This window comes from Colossoma macropomum, unplaced genomic scaffold, assembly GCF_904425465.1.
Source record: "Colossoma macropomum unplaced genomic scaffold, Colossoma_macropomum, whole genome shotgun sequence".
NCBI lineage: Eukaryota > Metazoa > Chordata > Actinopteri > Characiformes > Serrasalmidae > Colossoma > Colossoma macropomum.
The window spans coordinates 27212157-27230655 of NW_023494788.1; the positions used below are offsets into that span (position 1 = coordinate 27212157).

Genomic DNA, 18499 nt, shown 5'->3' on the forward strand with positions numbered 1-18499 from the left:
CAATCAAGTTCAAGTGGAAACCAAAGGAATGGAGCGGTGATAATACCACAGTGCCGTCTTGTGGTCGCTGGTGGAATCGTAGCACAATTTCAGCCAGCGTAGTTCCTGAAGCTGAGACAAATTTAGTGAGTTTTTTTATTCAGTGATATGTGAGCGGACGTGATTTAGATATCAATGAGCGATGATGAGGTGAATATACTTTCAACAGATTTTAATAGTTAATAATCACGAACTTACCGTTCCTTTCTGGAAAACTGACACCACAGGTACTTTATGCGGAACGTAGAAGTCAGTGGCAAAAACCGTTTTGCCTCACAGCAGAAGTTTGTTCTCGTGTCCATGTTTGAAAAAATACTATATTCAGAATACAGCCACGGATTAAAGTAAACGCAAACTCTGGCCGTATAACTAGCACTAGCACGCCGAGGTCAAGACCTCTGTAGTTTCTGAAGGGTTGTATGAGATAAAGGCCCGTCCCGTTTCTTATTTTTATCCCTACCCCTTGTTTTCGAGTGTCACCTTGCACCTTGGAACCGAGTTACAAGGGATAGTGGTTGAAATCTTCCCCTACGAAGTGGGGCAACCCCCCAAAAAAGAACATTATTTCATTAACAGGCTGATAGCGGTGCTCTGTAGGCGACCCTGCAGTAATAGCAGATGAGCGGTAAAGTTCAGCAACCTCGCTGCTGGGCTTTAGTTAAATTTAGGGAATCATATGCCTTCAAAGAACAGAAGAACTGGCTTCTTGTTAGAATTTTCCTGAATTTTACCTAGCTAGCTACGAGACATCAGAATACTACAAACGATTTTTTATTATTGTTATGAAGAAAAGGACCACAATACATTGAAACGACAACGTTAAAACAATGGTTATCTAATTTTTAACGCAGAAAATAAATAAAATAAAATCGGTTTCTTTGTTTACTTGCGCAGACATCTTGCCGGTTTTTCTTTTTTTCCTCATAACACTCCGTTTGGAATGTGCCTCTGAAAAACCTCCGTTTGGAGGGTCATGTAGGAAGGGGTAAGGGCTAAGTGGTGTGGGACTGGGACTTAATGTGAAAACAGTGAGGAGACTACGTCATCAGACTTTACTGTCCGCTGTATCTGTGCCAGACTGCAGGTATGTACAGATATTCAACACATACTATAGGTTAACATATGACATTGATATAAATGTGATTATTGTATGTTTTTTCCATAATCAGTGAGAAGTGAGAGAGAAAAAGACAAGCACAGAAAGGAGGAAACAGAGGTAAATGAAATAAAATCAGTGTAAAACTATCAGCTGATTTAATGTAGGCTACATAAGTCTCAAGACACACTTGAAAATAGACAAGCAAATAAACAATTAAAAAATTAAAATACAAACCCCATTTCCAGAAAAGTTGGGCCATTTTATAAAATGCAATAAAAACAAGAATCTGTGATTTGTTAATTCTCTTGAACCTTTGTTTAACTGATAACTTCATTGTATTAGGCAAAAATAAACAGTTTTTGAATATGCCTGCACCACAAAAAAAAAAAAAAATTGGGACTGGGGCAAAATAAAAGTGAAAAGTTCATATAATATTCGATCCATTTTAAAACACTCGACAACAAGCACGTGAACTGATAACAGGTGAGGGTCTCATGACTGGGTATAAAAGGAGCATCCACCAAAGGCTCAGGCTTGCTAGCAAAGATGGGTCGTGGGTCACTACTTTGTGCCAAACGTTTGAGAGAATTGTCAAACAGCTTAAAAAGAACATTTCTCATTGCAAGTTTGGACAGAATTTCAGTCTTACACCATCTAGCTGGGACTGGCTCCTAGAGACTGAAGGCGTGGCTAGGCATGTACCCACACAGTGGCCCGTGGTAAGCACGCGCCCTTCTGAAAAGGGACTATTTATGTTGTGTATGTTGTTGTCTGTTAGTTTAAGTTGAGTACGTGTTAATTGTGTCGTTCTGTGTCAGGAAGTGATGTCATTGTGTGGGTGTTTTGTGTAGGGGGTTAGGGGGAGTGAAGTGTGTAGCTAGAGATAACCTCCATCATGTGTTCTTGTCTTCTATATGTATCTTTTCTGCTGGTGCGTTGAATGGAGAGCACTTCTCGTAGTAAAATCATGGCTTTGTCTGTGTTTCTTCTTCACATTTAACTACTGTTAAATGTGTGTGATCTTCGCACCTTCTATCGACATTGTATGAGAATCCGTCATGCTGCTGTGTCAAATATGGCAACATGGGCTCGAGAGTACTTTGGAAAATCATTGTTACTTAACCCAGTCCGCGGATGCATTGAGAAATGCAACTTGAAACTATATTACGCAAGGAGAAAGCTATATATCAATATTATGTAGAAACATTCCTGAGTTCTCTGGGCCTGAGCTCATCTCAGATGGTCCAAAAGACAGCAGAAATATGTGCTGTGGTCATGTGTCCATGTTTCAGCTTTTTTTTTGGGAAAATTTCCGGCCAAAGATGAAACGGACCATCCAGACTTTTATCAGCAAAAGGTGCAACAGTCAACGTCTGTCATGGTATGGGGGTGCATCAGTGCCCACAGCATTGGTGGCTTGCATGTGTGTAAATGTGTGTGGAGGTGTATTTTGGGATTTTAGAAAGACATATGCTGCCATCAAGATGACATCTTTTCCCAGGAAGTCCATGGCTATTTCAGCAAGACAATGCCAGGCCTCATCCTGCATGTGCTACAACAGTGTTGCTTTGTAGAGACAGAAAGCACATTTGGCTGGCCTACCTTAAGTCCAGATCTGCCTTCTATTGAAAATGTATGGCATATCATGAAGAGGAGAATCAGACGATGACCACTGGCTGCTGAGCAGCTGAAGTCTTGTATCAAGCAACTTGCAAAACTGCAGCAATTAGTATCCTCAGTTCCCGAACAATTAAAAAGTGTAATTAAAAGGAGAGGTGATGTAACGCAGTGGTAAACATGCCTCAAAACTTTTTTGAGTGTGTTGCAGGCATAATATAAAAAAAAAAAAAAAATGTATTTACAAAATACAATCAAGTTGGTCAGGGGAACAGGGGAAATCTCTTTTTTGCACTTTTGTCATTTGAATAAAGCTTTGAAAAAATTAACCAATCATAGATTCTTGTTTTTATTACATTTTACAAAACATTCCTTTTCAAAAAATTGAGTTTGTGAAATTAAACATGGTAACTGAAGTTAATTCAGTCAAATCAACAGTAACTGTTTCTAGAAGAATATAGGGATGGGAAATGAACAAATGAAAGGAAAAGGTTCGTAACAGTTATGGATGGGTAAAAAGGGAATAATTAAAAAAAAGTAAGTTGGTGTAATACACATAACTGAAGGTTACTTTATTCACTATGTGAATTAGATCACTTTTCTGCAAAATGGACCTCACTAAAAGTTTGATTCCAGTTACTAACCTGTTTCTAATCCATTTTCTTCTCTATAACTCTCAAACCTTGTAAGCCATGCTTTGGCATTACTAACGTAGCATTATTTTTCCTAATACAGCACCCTGAATTGAATTTAAAGAAATTAAACTTTAATTATTACTATGATTACAACTGTGATGGTTATGATTGATGTTCTGGTTGTTAAGCAGTAATGTACTTGATATAGTCATGCCAGTAAAGCTATTTTGAACGGAACTCAGAGGGAGGGAAGGAGAAATTACCTCCACCAGAAAAGGAAGACAACATAATTTATATGCAAGTTCCGTGAGAAAAAAAACAGACGTGGGGAATGTGTGTCCTACTCAGACTGAGAGAGTGCTTTGTAGGTCTTTTTTTCTTTTTACATATTTTTACATTTTTTTTTACAGAGGTCAGAGTTCAAGGCTACCTTTGATCAGAAGGATGGAGCAGGGTGAAAGGGGAACTCTCTTTGATTCGCTAATGTTTCCTCCATTCTCTCTTCCTGCCCCTAACACTAAAGGGAGTTTAAGCACTCACACAGGAAGACCAGCCTCATGCACTAACTTGGCCTGCTCCCATGCACACTTGCACCCCTTTATACACATGCTCTCATACAAGTGCTGCATGGAAAAGACATAGATATCCTGCACTGTATGCACTATATTCAGGTGGTCGGATGACAGGTCATTCATAGGTCTGTTTTAGTATATTTTTGTACTGATTTTTAATTGTAAAGTGTTTGAAGAAGACTGAAGAGAGGGGAGAGAGAGATAGAGAGAGATTCCCTGGCGTTTAAAAGATAGCGACTGGTCGGGGCAGGAAATGAGTGCATATATCCTGTCTGATTCTCTCCATCAGATGGTTTTGATGGTTTCAGCAATCTGACATTACCTCACCACTCAGGTGTAGTACTTGCCTGTGTGTGTGATGTGTTTTTCTGCTCAATCCATCACACATGTGGCTTGAAGTGTCCTCAAGGTCTTGTTAGACTTTGAAAACGTCTGTCTGAGGGATGCAGAATGACGGCTGACCACAGAAACAGTTTAGTACGGTAGGTTTTGATTTATTCTGATATTCAGGTTCAGTAATATCAAACCTCAGGCATATTTATCTGAGCTCAGCTGCAAGTCAAACAGTAGTCAGCTTTCTCAGGACATCATTTCACATGTTCATGTAGTAAAATAGCAACTAAGAGAACAAAATCAGAATGCTGCAAGGTTCAGGCTCTCCATTCTCAAAGTTAGATTTCAAATGGCAAAATATATTGAAAACATTCTTTTAAAAAAACCAGCCCACCCCCCTCCCAACACACACACACAATAAGTGTAGAAATTACTTTCCATATAAGCCAAACGTTTCTACTTTGTGTAAATGTGTGAAAATTCATTAAGTTGCAAAACAAATAAATAAAAAGTGGCATTTGCCAAGTTCGCTCATACATTGTTAAATGTAGTCATGCTCACAAATGCAATAAATGCCAATTAATAATACTGATGACAGGGAATTTGATCATCTACTGGCACCAGTCCATATCCGTGGCCTTCAGCTTTTCCCACTCTTACCACTAGAGGTCACTAAAGTGCTCATTCAAGCTTCGGGCCACTTCATTCAAGTCCTGGTGCTGCGTAACACTGTACTTCTGCATATCAAAACCTTTTTACACAGACATTTGTACACAGCTATATGTCGTATCTATGACTTGTTTCAATGCATACACACCAAAATATTTGGTACCTGACAAGACAACTTTGGAGCATTGCTTTATGTTACATTAGTGCAAACGCAGTGGCATATACATATATATATCTAAAGACAAATAAATATTAATAACTGGGGGAAAAAAAAAATCTGGCTACCGCTATTTGAGGATGCTGAAAGCGTGCTAGCAAATACATGCTGGGTGCTTACAGAGCACCAAAGCGCTGTCTTTAAGGGTCACATGATCACATTCAGGTTGGTAAGGTCTAGACCTCTCAGTTTTGCAGTCTTGTGGGTGGCGGGGGGGATTTACGTAGTGGGTTGGCATGGAGGTGGTGTAGGTTTGAAGGCTGAAGATGGTAAGCATATGGGGGTTAAATGTACCCTCATTTAACTTAGGCATTCCCATTACCAAACTGCATCCGTAATGCACAGGAATGGAAGTTAATGAAAGCAAGAAACAGCAGCTGACAACAGGTTTGCAGATACAGACAAAGGACAGCTTTCAGGGATTTGATTGTAAGGATGTCTGATGGGCATATAGCTCCTACAGCAAGAGGTACAACACCCAGTGGGTAACACAGTTACCCAGTGAAGCTTATATCAGACATATTCACTTTCATTGTGTAAGGTGAGTGTGACATCACAGGATGTGGCTCAGGGCTGGTCTGAGGGCCAGGAAGGAACAGGCATTACCCAGTGGACAGGGGCCCACTGTCAGCATGGGGCAACAAGGCTTTCCCTTCCCCTCCACCTTCCACATCAGCTGAGAGCTCAGAGCCTGTGGCCTGAGTGGATACTTCTGACTGAGCCTCCTGGAGACAGGCCTCAAGCTGAGGATGCTCATCCAGAGCTCCTTCTGACTGTGCAGGCACATCCTGGGCTGGAGGGCCAGACTGGGGCAAACCTTTCAGCTGACTGTGGCACAAAGGACATGTCTCCTGTACGTAGAGCCACTTCTTCAGGCAGCCGGCATGGAAAAAATGACTGCAGGGTGTGATCACAGCTGAAGTCATGTCCTACAGGCAGAGGGAGAAGATGGACATTAACCTATTCATAAATGGACAGTGCAGGTAGTAGGACCTATCAAGCTTTCACTTGTTAAACACTGTCTCGATTAAACATGGATCTCCATTCTTCCCATCAGGCCAGGTTAGGACTGAGCAGTATTAAGGGTGTATGATTTCAGTCTAGTATTGCTAAAAAATCAAATGAACATCCTAAACAATGCATTTTCTGAAGATGCGTATGCATGCATCCACACTCAAACAAGTTGGCATTCTTTCAGAAGTTGCCTGTGGTTTCAAGGAGGTGCAGTTTTTGGGGCTTACTTTGCTAGAGGGTTAGCATGGCAGGCTATGAAAAATATCTGTTTGAGAACTTCATGAAATTCTTGATCAGTGCATTCCTACTAATAACTATAACTAAAACTATTACAACTATTACACATATTAAAAATCTAAGAAAGAAAACTAAAGTTTGACAGCACATACATTATTTGTAAGAATACATCACTGCTGCTATTATAAAATACACTTTGTATGTTCTAGGGGACATTAAAGCAAACTTCAGCTAACTCTGTCGAATCTGCATCAGTATCAATTGACACAAAGTCCCCTACTGACATCATTTGCCATTTTCTGTAAGCAATATCAAATCACAACAGTCCATTATTACACAAAAATAAATGCTTTGTACATACCATCTTAGACTTCCCACAAATATAAACACAAAAAATATTTATCTGCTTTCATTCAGTGTCCTACATGCAGACACACTTACCTGGTAACAGATGGAGCAGATGTCATTGTGTTGCTGGAGCTGCTGGTGAGAAGCGGTGGGCAGACTCTTGATCTTGTTAACAGCATCCCGTCGCAAGAGGAAGCTCTGCCAGCCCAGCTGAGCCCGAAGCCAAACGTTATAGTAAGAGTGAACTAGAACGATGGTGGAGCCCATCACCGTCCATTCCCCAAAAACCGTTTCAGACACACCATAGGCCACTACACACAGCGCCACCAGAAACTCCAGCAGCCTGTATGTGCCGTTCACGCAGTAGATCACATCATCCATGTTCTCCACAGGAGCCTTTCTGAACTCCTCCACCATGAAAAGTACATAGATCAAAAGAGTGCCCAACACCTGAGACAAAGGGAGAAAAATACAGAATTTCAGGTGATGATGTCTCTTTAAATACCAGCCAAAGTGATATGTGTTGGTAAAGATGCGATCAATATGGATTTTAACTATTTTATATTTTTTGTGAATTTGGAATTTCTACATTTGTTACTTTTACATCAACTAGATGTACTTTTAGAGCCAAGCACTATTATGAGGGATGTAAACACCCAGTCCTTATAGGCTAATGATTTATGACCTGCACAGAAAGTTAAATAGGACTACCTATGCTCTCTGCAGTTGGTCAGTGCTCTTTAAGTACTGACAATACCAAAAAAGCATATTGCTATGTATTGATCATAACGAATATAAAATATTGTTATACTGCCCACTCCTACTTGGTATTTAATTCCATTGCTATATTTTATTCCAGCACAGCAGAGAAGTGTCAGAACAGTACTCAAGTGGATTTGCTTACATGCCCCCTGTGTATAACCTGTCTAAATTAATTTAAAATGTGCTGAAAAAAGCAAGCTCCTTCAACAAACAGCTGTTAAATCTGTTACTATAATTTCTGGGTAATAATAAGTGTGTGTTAGCAATATTATTAGATTAATTACTATCACTGATTCTGAGCTGACGTTGATTGTATGGTTGATTATACTTTTAACGTAAGTCAAAGGAACCAGAATTTTTTCCAAGTAATTTTGGGCCATTTCTGTTGGTCCATTTATCATGAAATTTACACACAACATAAAGAGCAAAAGGCATTTTCAAATTATGTCAAAAACTGAAAAACGACAAAAGTGGAGATACAAGGTTTTCTTCCGACAACAGCGATATATATATACACATATTTTTTTATTGCCGTTGTTGGAAGAAAACCTCAATGCCTCAATGGTACATGCAGAAAAGTACCATATATTTGTGTGACGTATGTGGGTGTGTTTCACCTGCAGAGAGGTGAGGATGCTGGACGAGATGATGATGAGGAGCCAGAAGTCCATGTGGAAAAACTGGCAGATCATATAGGACATGTAAGCTGGGAACACAAGCAGGAACAGACACAGGCTGACTGCACGGAAATGCTTCCATAAACTCCTGCACAGCGAAGAAAAGGTAGCAAGACATAAGCAGAGAATCAGAGATACTCAGGACAACTGTGGGTAAAAATATATGATTTACACAATAATAAAGATTAGATTATATGAGACATTTATTAAAGTGTCTCAACAGAGTACTTGTCCAGCAGATGGCGCTATCCTATTCTAAGTTACACAGCTGGAAGTTTGTAAGAAAGATAATGATGTTCTCTTACTTGTCCCTGGAGGCCCCCAGTGCCAGCACTATGGGGTCAGCGATCTCCAGCATGGACTGCAGAATGGAAGCTACCACGATGAAGAGGATGATGCTGAGGAGGAAAGCTCTGTGGATGACCTGGAGCTCAATCAGGCCAGTCTGAACTGCCAGGATCAACAGAGTGATGCCCTCTGTCATACCCCTGACAGAGAGACAAAGAGAGAGTGAGCAAAACGATGTGCAAAAGAAACAAGATTTTTATTGGATGTAGTTCTGTATGCCTAGAATGCAACTGGATTTTAAGTAGAATAGAATTATCTAAAAGTTTATTTTAAATTGAACTTCAGAACTGAAACAAAGAAAGAAAGAAAAAGGATCAAAAGGAGAATGAAAGTTGAGTGTAAAGCTGGCCCAAACAGCATTGTACAAGTGGTGGTGGTGCTTCCAAACGAGAACTCGAATACTCGTTCCCAAATCTACTCTTTAAAACAATAATATTTATGTTTTGTAACTAATTTGATTCAATTTAAATCATTTTGTCCAGTGCTTTTTTTCAACGACCTAAGCAGCTTTACATACTGTTCATGGTGATGATTAATTAACCGTAATTTTAAGTTTGTTTTGTTGTTCTAAGTATATACACAGTGCTGTGAAACAGATTTGCCACCTTTCCAATTTCTTCTATTTCTGCATATTTGTCACACTTGAATGTTTCAGATCATCAAACTACTTTTAATATTAGACAAAGATAACCAAAGTAAATATAAAATGCTGTTTTTAAATGATTTTATTATTTTAATTTTATTTATTGAAGCAAAAACGCTGTTCAGCCCTACATGGCACTAAATCAACCAGTTAACCAAATTCAATTGACTATTGGGTTCAGTTTCACTAGGCACACCCAGGCATGATTACTGCCAGACCTGTTGAATCTAAACATCACTTAAACAGAACCTGTCTGGCAATGTGAAACAGGCTAGAATGTCTTAAAAAGCAGCACATGATGCCATGTTCTAAAAATATTTAAATACAGATGCAAAATAAAGTCTTTGAAATCTACCAGCCTGGAAAGGGTCACAAAGCCATTGCTAAGGTTCTGGGACTCCAGCAAATCACAGTGAGAGCCATTATCCATAAATGGAGAAAACTGGGAACTGTGATGAACCTTTCCAGGACTGGCTTGTCTACCAAAATTTCACCAAGAGCGCATCAACGACTCATCCAGGAGGCCACAAAAGAACCCAGACAAATATTTAAAGAACTGCAGGCCTCACTTGCCTCAGTTAAGGTTAATGTATACAATTCCACAATTAGAAATACGCTGGGCAAAAATGGCATCCATACTAGTTGCAACGCGCAAACCACTGCAGACCAAAGAGAACACAAAGGCTTGTCTCATATTTTCCAAAACACATCTAGATGACCCCCAAGACTTATGGGATAATATTCTGTGGACTGATGATTCAAAGGTGGAAATTTTTAGAAGTCATGGGTCCTGTTACATCTGGCATAAAGCTAACACTGCATTCCACCATAAGAACATCATGGTAACAGTCAAACATGGTGGTAGTGTGACGATCTGGGGCTGCTTTGTTTCTGCAGGACCTGGATGTCATCATAATTGATGGAACCATGAATTCTGCTCTCTATCAGAAAATCCTGAAGAAGAAAGCTCAAGCGCAGTTGGGTTTTGCAGCAGGACAATGGCTCAAAAGAAACAAAATTAAAGTTTTGTAGCCGAGTCAAAGTCCTGACTTGAATCCCATTAAGATGCTATGGCAAGACCTTAAACAGGCAGTTCATGCTTGAAAACCCTCAAATTTAGACAATTCTGCAAAGAGTGGGCCAGAATTCCTTCACAGTGATGTAAAAGACTCAATGCAAGTTAATCGCAAACATTTGACTGCAGCTGTTACTGCCAAGGGTGGCACAACCAGTTTATTAGGTTTAGGGGGCAATTACTTTTTCACACAGGTGACATAGATTTTAAATTAATCTTTATTTTCAATAAATGTAATAATCATTTAAAAGCTGCATTTTGTGTTTACCTGTGTTGTTTTTATTTTTTGTTTTTAAATTAGTTGGATGATCTAAAACATTTAAATGTGACCAACTGGCAAAAAATAGAATAAATCAGGTGAGGGGCAAACACTTTTTCACTGCACTGTATGTGGAGCTGATTAGATGGATAATGAGTGTAGATACAAGGTGTACATAATGAAGTGACAGGCCAGAGAGAGAGAGAGAGAGAGAGAGAGAGAGAGAGAGAGAGAGAGAGAGAGAGAGAGAGAGAGAACTGAGAGTATGTTACCTGTGCATTGTGTTATCATTCATGAAGGCCCTGTAACCCTGCAGGTAGAACTTGCAAAGTGTTAGCACCCCCAGAGCCACAAACGACACGGTGAAGACCAATCCCAGTAGAGAGTATGGAGTACTGCAGCACTCGGCAATGCTGCGACACACACACACACACAAACACAGTCAACACACTCTAAATAAGGCTCAAAGAAACTAGTAAATCAAATGCTTAGAACTGGAAGTCTCTTTGCCATTATATAATAGCTTCTATTGGTTCTGCTCACAGACGTTCATTCTTACTTTCCACAAAAACAACCAGAGGTGACTTTATGTATATCTTATGAAAACACATGTAACTCCTATTCACCTGGTGAGGAAGAGGAAGAGAAGCCTCTCCCTGGAGGTGGGCTGGTCTCGGGTGCTGAAATAAGTGTAGATTTGCAGGGCGAACAGAACCAGCCAGAAGCACATGAAGAGCACAGGCAGGACCAGTTGATTCCAGAGGGACATGCCCAAAGCCAATAGTCCATACACCTCCACCACCTAGAGCCATGGAGAGAGGAGTCCTCAGATTAATCCTTTATAGATCAGTGTTTCCCCTAATATTAACTACTCCCCTACTACTAATTTGCCCCTGTCAGACTGTTGAGACAACTTACTCGCAACCTTGGCCTGGATGAGACGGACATCAGTTCCAACAGTTCTATAACCTAAAGTTCTAAAATTTTATTTATCACTCTTTACTAGCCCAAGTTAAAACAAACATAAATGCCATGACCGAGGCAGCTTTGGCTCAATGCACTTTAAAAGCTCTTACAAGTTGTTGCCGTCCACCATGTCCTTCTGTATAATTTAGCATACCTATGTATGATTTCCTCACACTGCCATACATCACACTTTCTCTCTGAGAATATGAATGAAATAGTTCTGTCTTACTGCTTGCAAACATTTGCTTTTGATATAATACATCACTGTAGTTGTGCTAGTCTTTTGGAAAAGTGGCCCAAGAACGCTACTTTTTTTGGCTTCATTTTTAGTAGGCCTAGTGTGACCAACTGTCTACTGCATAATATTCTGAAACATTCCTCCACTTGAATTATAAATCTGCCTATTTAAATAGGAACTGCTATTTACTGGAAATTAAACATAAATTCAATTAAAGTTTTTTGTTTTGTCTTTGAGGCGACATGGTGATGCAGTGGGTAGCGATTTGATTCCCGGCTGGGTGTCCAGGGTCTTTTCTGTGTGGAGTTTGCATGTTCTCCCCATGTCTGCGTGGGTTTCCTCCAGGTGCTCTGTTTTTTCCCCCCACAGTCCAAAGACATGCAGTCAGGCCAAATGGACACGCTAAATTGCCCCTAGGTGTACTGCTGGGATAGATTCCAGCTCCCGTGACCCAGAGGGATAAGCGGCTTAGAAAATGTGTGTGTGTGTGTGTGTGTGTGTGTGTGTGTGTGTGTGTTTTGTTTTTGTGTTTTGTTTAGCTGACAGCATTGGTCAAACGGTTGAAGGGGTTCATTCCAAAACACATACAGCATGTGTAGTTACTGGGAGTGGGTTTTACCCAGGCAAAAAATATCAAATAGTATACTATGATTAATACCACCTTTAATAGTTTAATAAAAATGTGTTTTTAATTATACAAGTGCTATATCCAAAAATGTTACAAATAGATATACAGCATTTTAGAAGAAAACTGTTCATTGTTTATCAGTTAACAATTAACATGTTAATTGTTAACATCCCTACTGTTCACTATTCATTACTTTATATAACTAAATCTATTACAGTGACAAGAATTTCCCAATTCCAGTTTCTCAGTTCCAGTCCTGGAATAGCCCTGTACTGCCCAATTTTGTGTTTTCCATGCTCTAACAAACCTGATTTAGCTCATGAATGGCTAAAAAATGAACTGATAAACTGCATCACATGTTCATGTAGGGAAAACACCAAACCATAAAGGGTTTTCTCCAGGCCTAAAACTGGAAAGTATGTTATTAGGCAACAACTTCAGAGTATGTAATCAATCAGTGAGTGTAAAGTGAATCGATAATGTCTACTCATCATGTGAAAGACAGTGGCTGTGGTTGAGTTCGTACACCTGTATGGGAACTTTGCCATAAGAGTACTGGTAAATGTGCTGCCTGACCTGTGCCAGCTCCCTGTATGCAGTCTTGGCCAAGTTGAAGGGCACCAGCAGATTGGAGGCCAGGAAGTAGATGACCTCCAGTCCAGTGAAGATCATGGCGAATCGGTTCACAAAAACAATGGTCTCCAGAGGGACAAGGCACAGCCTGGCCACCAGAGGGAGCAAGTGAGCTGAAAAGAGCCAGATCCGCTTGGTCTGCATGACACAGGAGCACAGAGTACACACCACCAGCTGGCCTGCATGATCACACACACACACAGGTGCAAATATGAGTGCGTGCACACACACACACACACACACACACACACACACACGTAATGAAATCTTGAAATTAGTTATTATGCCATATAATTGTAATTATTAAAATTAGCTGTATTAAGAAATTTTCAATAATCAAAGGGATGAAGAAATAAACAAGAAAACGTTTGTCTATTGAGAAAACATATTCATATAACGCCACACTTCTGTCCTTCAATCAAGACCAGCAATGACGTTTCCCGCCACACTCCACTTGCTGCCACTAATGAATGCATCTGCTCATGTTTGCCAAGTTAATTAGGCCCTAAAGTGTCAGACAAGACTGGTGACCTCTCAGCAGTGAGGCAGAGACAGACAGAGCAAAAGAGAGACATAGAATTCAGTCTCTAAGCCCTGAGAAGCCAAGACAAAGTCAGAGCTAGTGAAAGTGCTGAAAGAGGGGGATATGAAAGCTTTGTGTGCAATACTCTGCGCATGCTGTGGTTTTGGGCACAGGCTCTGCATGAGAACGAGCTGACACAGAGCACAGCTGATGCAGACTTAACCTGGTGCTTTTCAACTGGCTTCAGCTCATGCTTATCACAAATTGAGATGCGCAGTGTTATGATATATCATAAACGGGGTAGACAGTATGGCAAAAATATAACACAATATTTCAAGCCACGTTCATTATATGTGTACAGTCGTATGAAAAATTTGAACTTCCCTGTTATGTAGATTTTCTAAGTGTAAGGAAGTTAACACAAAGAACAAAGATAAATGAGGCATTTTTCTGCATTTTTAAATGCACATTTTCTGTTTATTTGCTGTTTAATATATTGGGGAAAAATAAAACATAAAATACCAAAATGTGTCATTACTTTTGCATGTGCTGTATTTTGGGCTGTTAAATTCACATAATAAACAGTAACTGTGCCTATATGTGTGGAAGTGTGTTCTCTGTAGAAGATGTGTTAACTTATTTTCACTTAGAAAATCAACTAAACATGTTATTTCACCAGTGGTGCTCAAACTTTTGCATACACTTATATGGATCACAGTATTTAGCTTTTCTGACAAAATCTGACAAAAGAGAACTAGTGCCATATTTTCAAGTACTATCAAAAAGAATTAGTACAGTGATTTTTATCCAATGTTTCACATTGCTGCACTTTGATAAATCAAATAAATCAGGCCTTACTAGCAGATGATAATATATCAATCAAGTATGTTTTATTATTTTATTCATTTGTTTTTATTTTTCATTTACTTTAACAAATAAAACACAAATTATTGTACACACATTTTTCACAGCTTTTATGTACAGCTACACTATGTAAGTTATGGGGATTTAGAGACCTCTCTGGTGGAAATGTGTAATTGGAGGCAATTAAATGTTTTATATCTTCATCAGTGTAAAGCTGATTTGTGAGACCTTACAAACTGGATCTTCTTTATGAGTGCATGTAATGTTAAAACAAGATGTGATCGAAAAACTTCTGTGAAATCCAACCCGACACCTCTGACTTTTAAATTAACATTTCAGGCTTTACAGGGTGGCTCAAAGCAGCGCAAGCATATTAATTTTAGGATGCTTTTTGACTGACTCAGTAATGCTACTTTCAAACTACTACGGTTTTGTTGGTGTATTTTGTCCATGCCATTTTTTACATCATATTGTGAAAATGCTTCAAGTACTGTGATGGTATACTGCCCACCCTTAACCACAAACACAGACAACAGTCTCTCCATCCACATGACAGCCAGATCAGCTCAGCTAAGCTGAGAGGATCAGTGAGTTTCTAATAAAGCATTGTGAAAATGATGAGAGAAGAAGCAATAGTGAAATCCTAAAGAGACTATGACTGCATACTACCACAGTTAATAGTATATCAAAAATAGTACCCCACCCATAAAAATGCCTTCAAAAGTGTAGTATGTGGAGTGTGGTAGCATGCAGTTTTGGACGCAGCCAATTTGAGACACTGGGCAGCTCCGTTCAGATATAGATAGTGAATATTTGAATTATCATTTGAATATCTGCATTTTACAAAACCAGTATTTGAATATCTCCACAAAAAACATTTTATATTTTCACAACTGCATCTAGAGCCAGCTTAAGAGGTGATCTGTATCTGACTGCTGAGTTGATTTAGTGTTTTATCTCGGTGTTTTAGGTGTATGTGATTTAGAATGTTAACAGTTGACCTAAAGAATGATAACATAGTGTCATCTTTCGGTTTGAAATAATTTCTCTGCTTAGGAAGCTGACATTTTGCTCAAAGCGAGAAGTTTGTGTCCAGATGTTTTCTGTGGTTGTATGTATGTTTGTATGCTAAGTCAAAGTTATTTCATGTTTTATTCTACATTCACATTACAGACCCTAATCCTCAATTCCAATTTTTTGTTCAGATTTAAACCTTCTGCCTTGATGGTTCACACTTGTGACCAGTTCACCAGACAAATTTGTTGTACGCATTATTTCTTTTCTAATACTTGGCTACACACCCCCTTGCCAATCTTGTCAGGTGGATTACACTTGTCTCTTTACAGTTCATTTTAGCCCACTCGTCCACAAAGTGGTTGCACATTTCACGTCTGTGCCTATTTCAGCATTTCACAGACAGACACCCTATAACATTTGGGAGAATACATACACACACACACACACACACACACACACACACATATATATATACATATATATATATATATATATATATATTTAAAAAACAGCTTCTTAACAAACACTGAAGTTCTTTGGACAGCCTGAGTAGACTCACTGAGGAGCCAGTTATTAATATATCAGTTTTATTAAACTCTTTTGAGGGATGATTGAACTGAACAGTCTCCTCAGTAGTGAACATGCTCACGAGAGATAAGCTTAGCATCAGTGGACTCATGCATGCATTTTGTGGCAAATTACAGGCATACTACTAACTGAAAAATCACTTAGCTACCCATTTTATACTTAAATTTGCAAGATTTTGTTATAAGGATATTCTTAGATGGCAGTGGGATTATGGAAGAAGCACTGGGCTGCTGAACTGAAGCAGACGATGAGAGCAAAGTAATGCTGAGAATTTTCTAACAAGTGATTTTTCCATGAAACATACAACAGAAGAATTACATGCAGAAAGCTGCCACTCAGTAACAGCGAGGAACAGTGTGAATTAAGTAAATACAACAACCATTATTCCCATCTGCCTTATCAATTTATATTCAAAATGCATTTTTTTATGTATGGTAATGGAATACGTCACTGAATACATTTAGGACAGTGTATTCGGTATTCAGTTATCACTACATCAAAGTATTCTGCCCAGCTAATAGATCTCCAAAAAACCTGTCACAGCATGCAGAACAGAAAACTGCTTTTCCAGACAGATTAAAATTTGTGCAAGGAAGTGTGTACACATGGACATAGCAGAGGAGATCTGCAACTGAATGCACTCAGAATGCAACTAACAAAATTCTGTCAACTGTAGCCAGCTTAACCTGCAGTTTTTATTGGATGCTTCATGTATGTTTGTAGGTTGAGTGCATATTTGAATAACCACAGCACAGACGGAGAGTAAACAGAAGAGTTCATGCTGAGAATGTGCAACTTTGTTCAGATATGGTCAGACATGAACAGGGCTTACAGATGAGTGCTGTAGTGAAACGGTTCATGGATAGGGGATCCAGGTACAGTGGCCCCTCGTAGCCAGACTCCAGTTCACCACGCACATAGTCCCTGAAAGCAAGAAGATATGGTGTTAGTTATGTCAACAACAACACGATATTGAACACCTATCTGACAGCTCCACACCCTAACCAGAGCCAAGCAGCGTGGAAGAGACAGGACTCATCACTGCTCTTGTTGTCATCTGACTAGTGGAGGGTATTTGTGCTGACTGCATTCCTCGGAGAACACAAGCTTCTCTTATATACGTGTCAGCTGAGCCTCACTTTCAGTCTGACTGCAGGGCAAGCGTCAGCCAAAACGCCACAATGTAAGGTGCAAGACTTTTAGAGGGAAACTGAAGTTAAAGTCAACCTGATAAAATTGAGATTTTTTACCTTGTTACTTTACGTTCCTGGTCATATAAGCATGATCTTACCATACTATTTAAAGGACAAAATCAGTGTTTCCAACAAAGTATAGGGACTATTGCTTGCCTCTAAAGTGTGTTCTAATTTTTTATTACATCAGCGTTAAGAGTGAGCAATATGATGATATTTTATCATTATCGGAATAAGTATTGTCACAATGTGTTTCTGAGGACATTGTGTATATCATCAGTACTTAAAAATGTATGTTTTTTTACAAAATGAGCATAATTGGGTCTGTTTAACTGAATCTAGTGAAGTGCTGTTTGTAAAACACTGAGTAAAAATCTCTGTAGTTGTAGTGGCACTACAGGTTCAACCTCTCATAAAAACAAAATATCACAATGGATACTGTGCGTTGTGAAAATGTCTTGAAATATTGTGATCTAATATTTTTGCTGTACTGCCCACCCCTAATCACCATGCAGCAGCAGACAGGTAAAATAAACCAAAAATATCATGTACTCTCCCTTTCCCACCACCCCCACCTATCACAGAGTGAAAATGCTGAGCTAGAACCTCCGTGATGTATTTATAAGTGAAACACGACATCACAGTATTAGGCTTGTGCGATTATAATGATTTGATCCTCCCTACACGACCTTACACAGTGGCTCTGATTATATCACTAATCGTGCAAGTTTGCCATTTAACTCTTAAAATCACTTTTTTTAAATGTAAAAATGTTTGAGATGTTACTTACAGTTTAAGTTTTTTTTTCCTCAGTTTTACTATTGAGTAGCTTGTTAAAATACATTTTTAAACATGTGCTGTGAGCTTGTAACGAACCCATCTGTTGTGGCCATAATTACAGAAAGAAAATGGTGGAAGAGAAATTGCCCAGTGCTCCATTTTAGCAACTTTTCTGTTTTAATACCTGACGGAAAGGGACAACCACTCAATCTGCATGATGTGACATGTAAAAACTCTAAGAAACAAGTCTGGACAAAGGATTGTAACACCTTGAATCTTCTGAATCATCTAAAGCTGGCAAAAATGATTGATGCCTCTGAGTATTTCTAGTTAAAGTATAAATTTACAGCATATCTGTTAATAGTTACACTATCAGCAGTGTTTGAAAATTAAATTAAAATACCTAAAGACAAGCTATTTCCCAGAGACCCACGTGACTGATAATAGCCGCTGCTCTACGAGCTTCGTCGGAGGACTGAAAACCGATAACAGCTCCAACACTGTGGCAGCCAGCAAGAAAAACAA

At 39.2% G+C, this 18499-nt stretch overlaps 1 protein-coding gene across 1 annotated transcript in view; it reads right to left on the bottom strand.

Moving 5' to 3' along the window:
• Nucleotides 1-4435: 4435 nt before the first annotated feature.
• Nucleotides 4436-18499, bottom strand: part of rnf145a (ring finger protein 145a) — a 31889-nt gene continuing 17825 nt past the window's right edge. Inside the window, exons 4-11 of the mRNA XM_036568975.1 lie at nucleotides 16834-16925; nucleotides 12953-13188; nucleotides 11171-11346; nucleotides 10817-10957; nucleotides 8525-8707; nucleotides 8160-8307; nucleotides 6874-7230; nucleotides 4436-6110 (exon numbers count right to left, since the gene is read on the bottom strand). Coding sequence (XP_036424868.1) covers nucleotides 5784-6110; nucleotides 6874-7230; nucleotides 8160-8307; nucleotides 8525-8707; nucleotides 10817-10957; nucleotides 11171-11346; nucleotides 12953-13188; nucleotides 16834-16925 — 1660 coding nt within the window. The 3' untranslated portion in view covers nucleotides 4436-5783. The remainder of the gene's footprint in view (nucleotides 6111-6873; nucleotides 7231-8159; nucleotides 8308-8524; nucleotides 8708-10816; nucleotides 10958-11170; nucleotides 11347-12952; nucleotides 13189-16833; nucleotides 16926-18499) is intronic.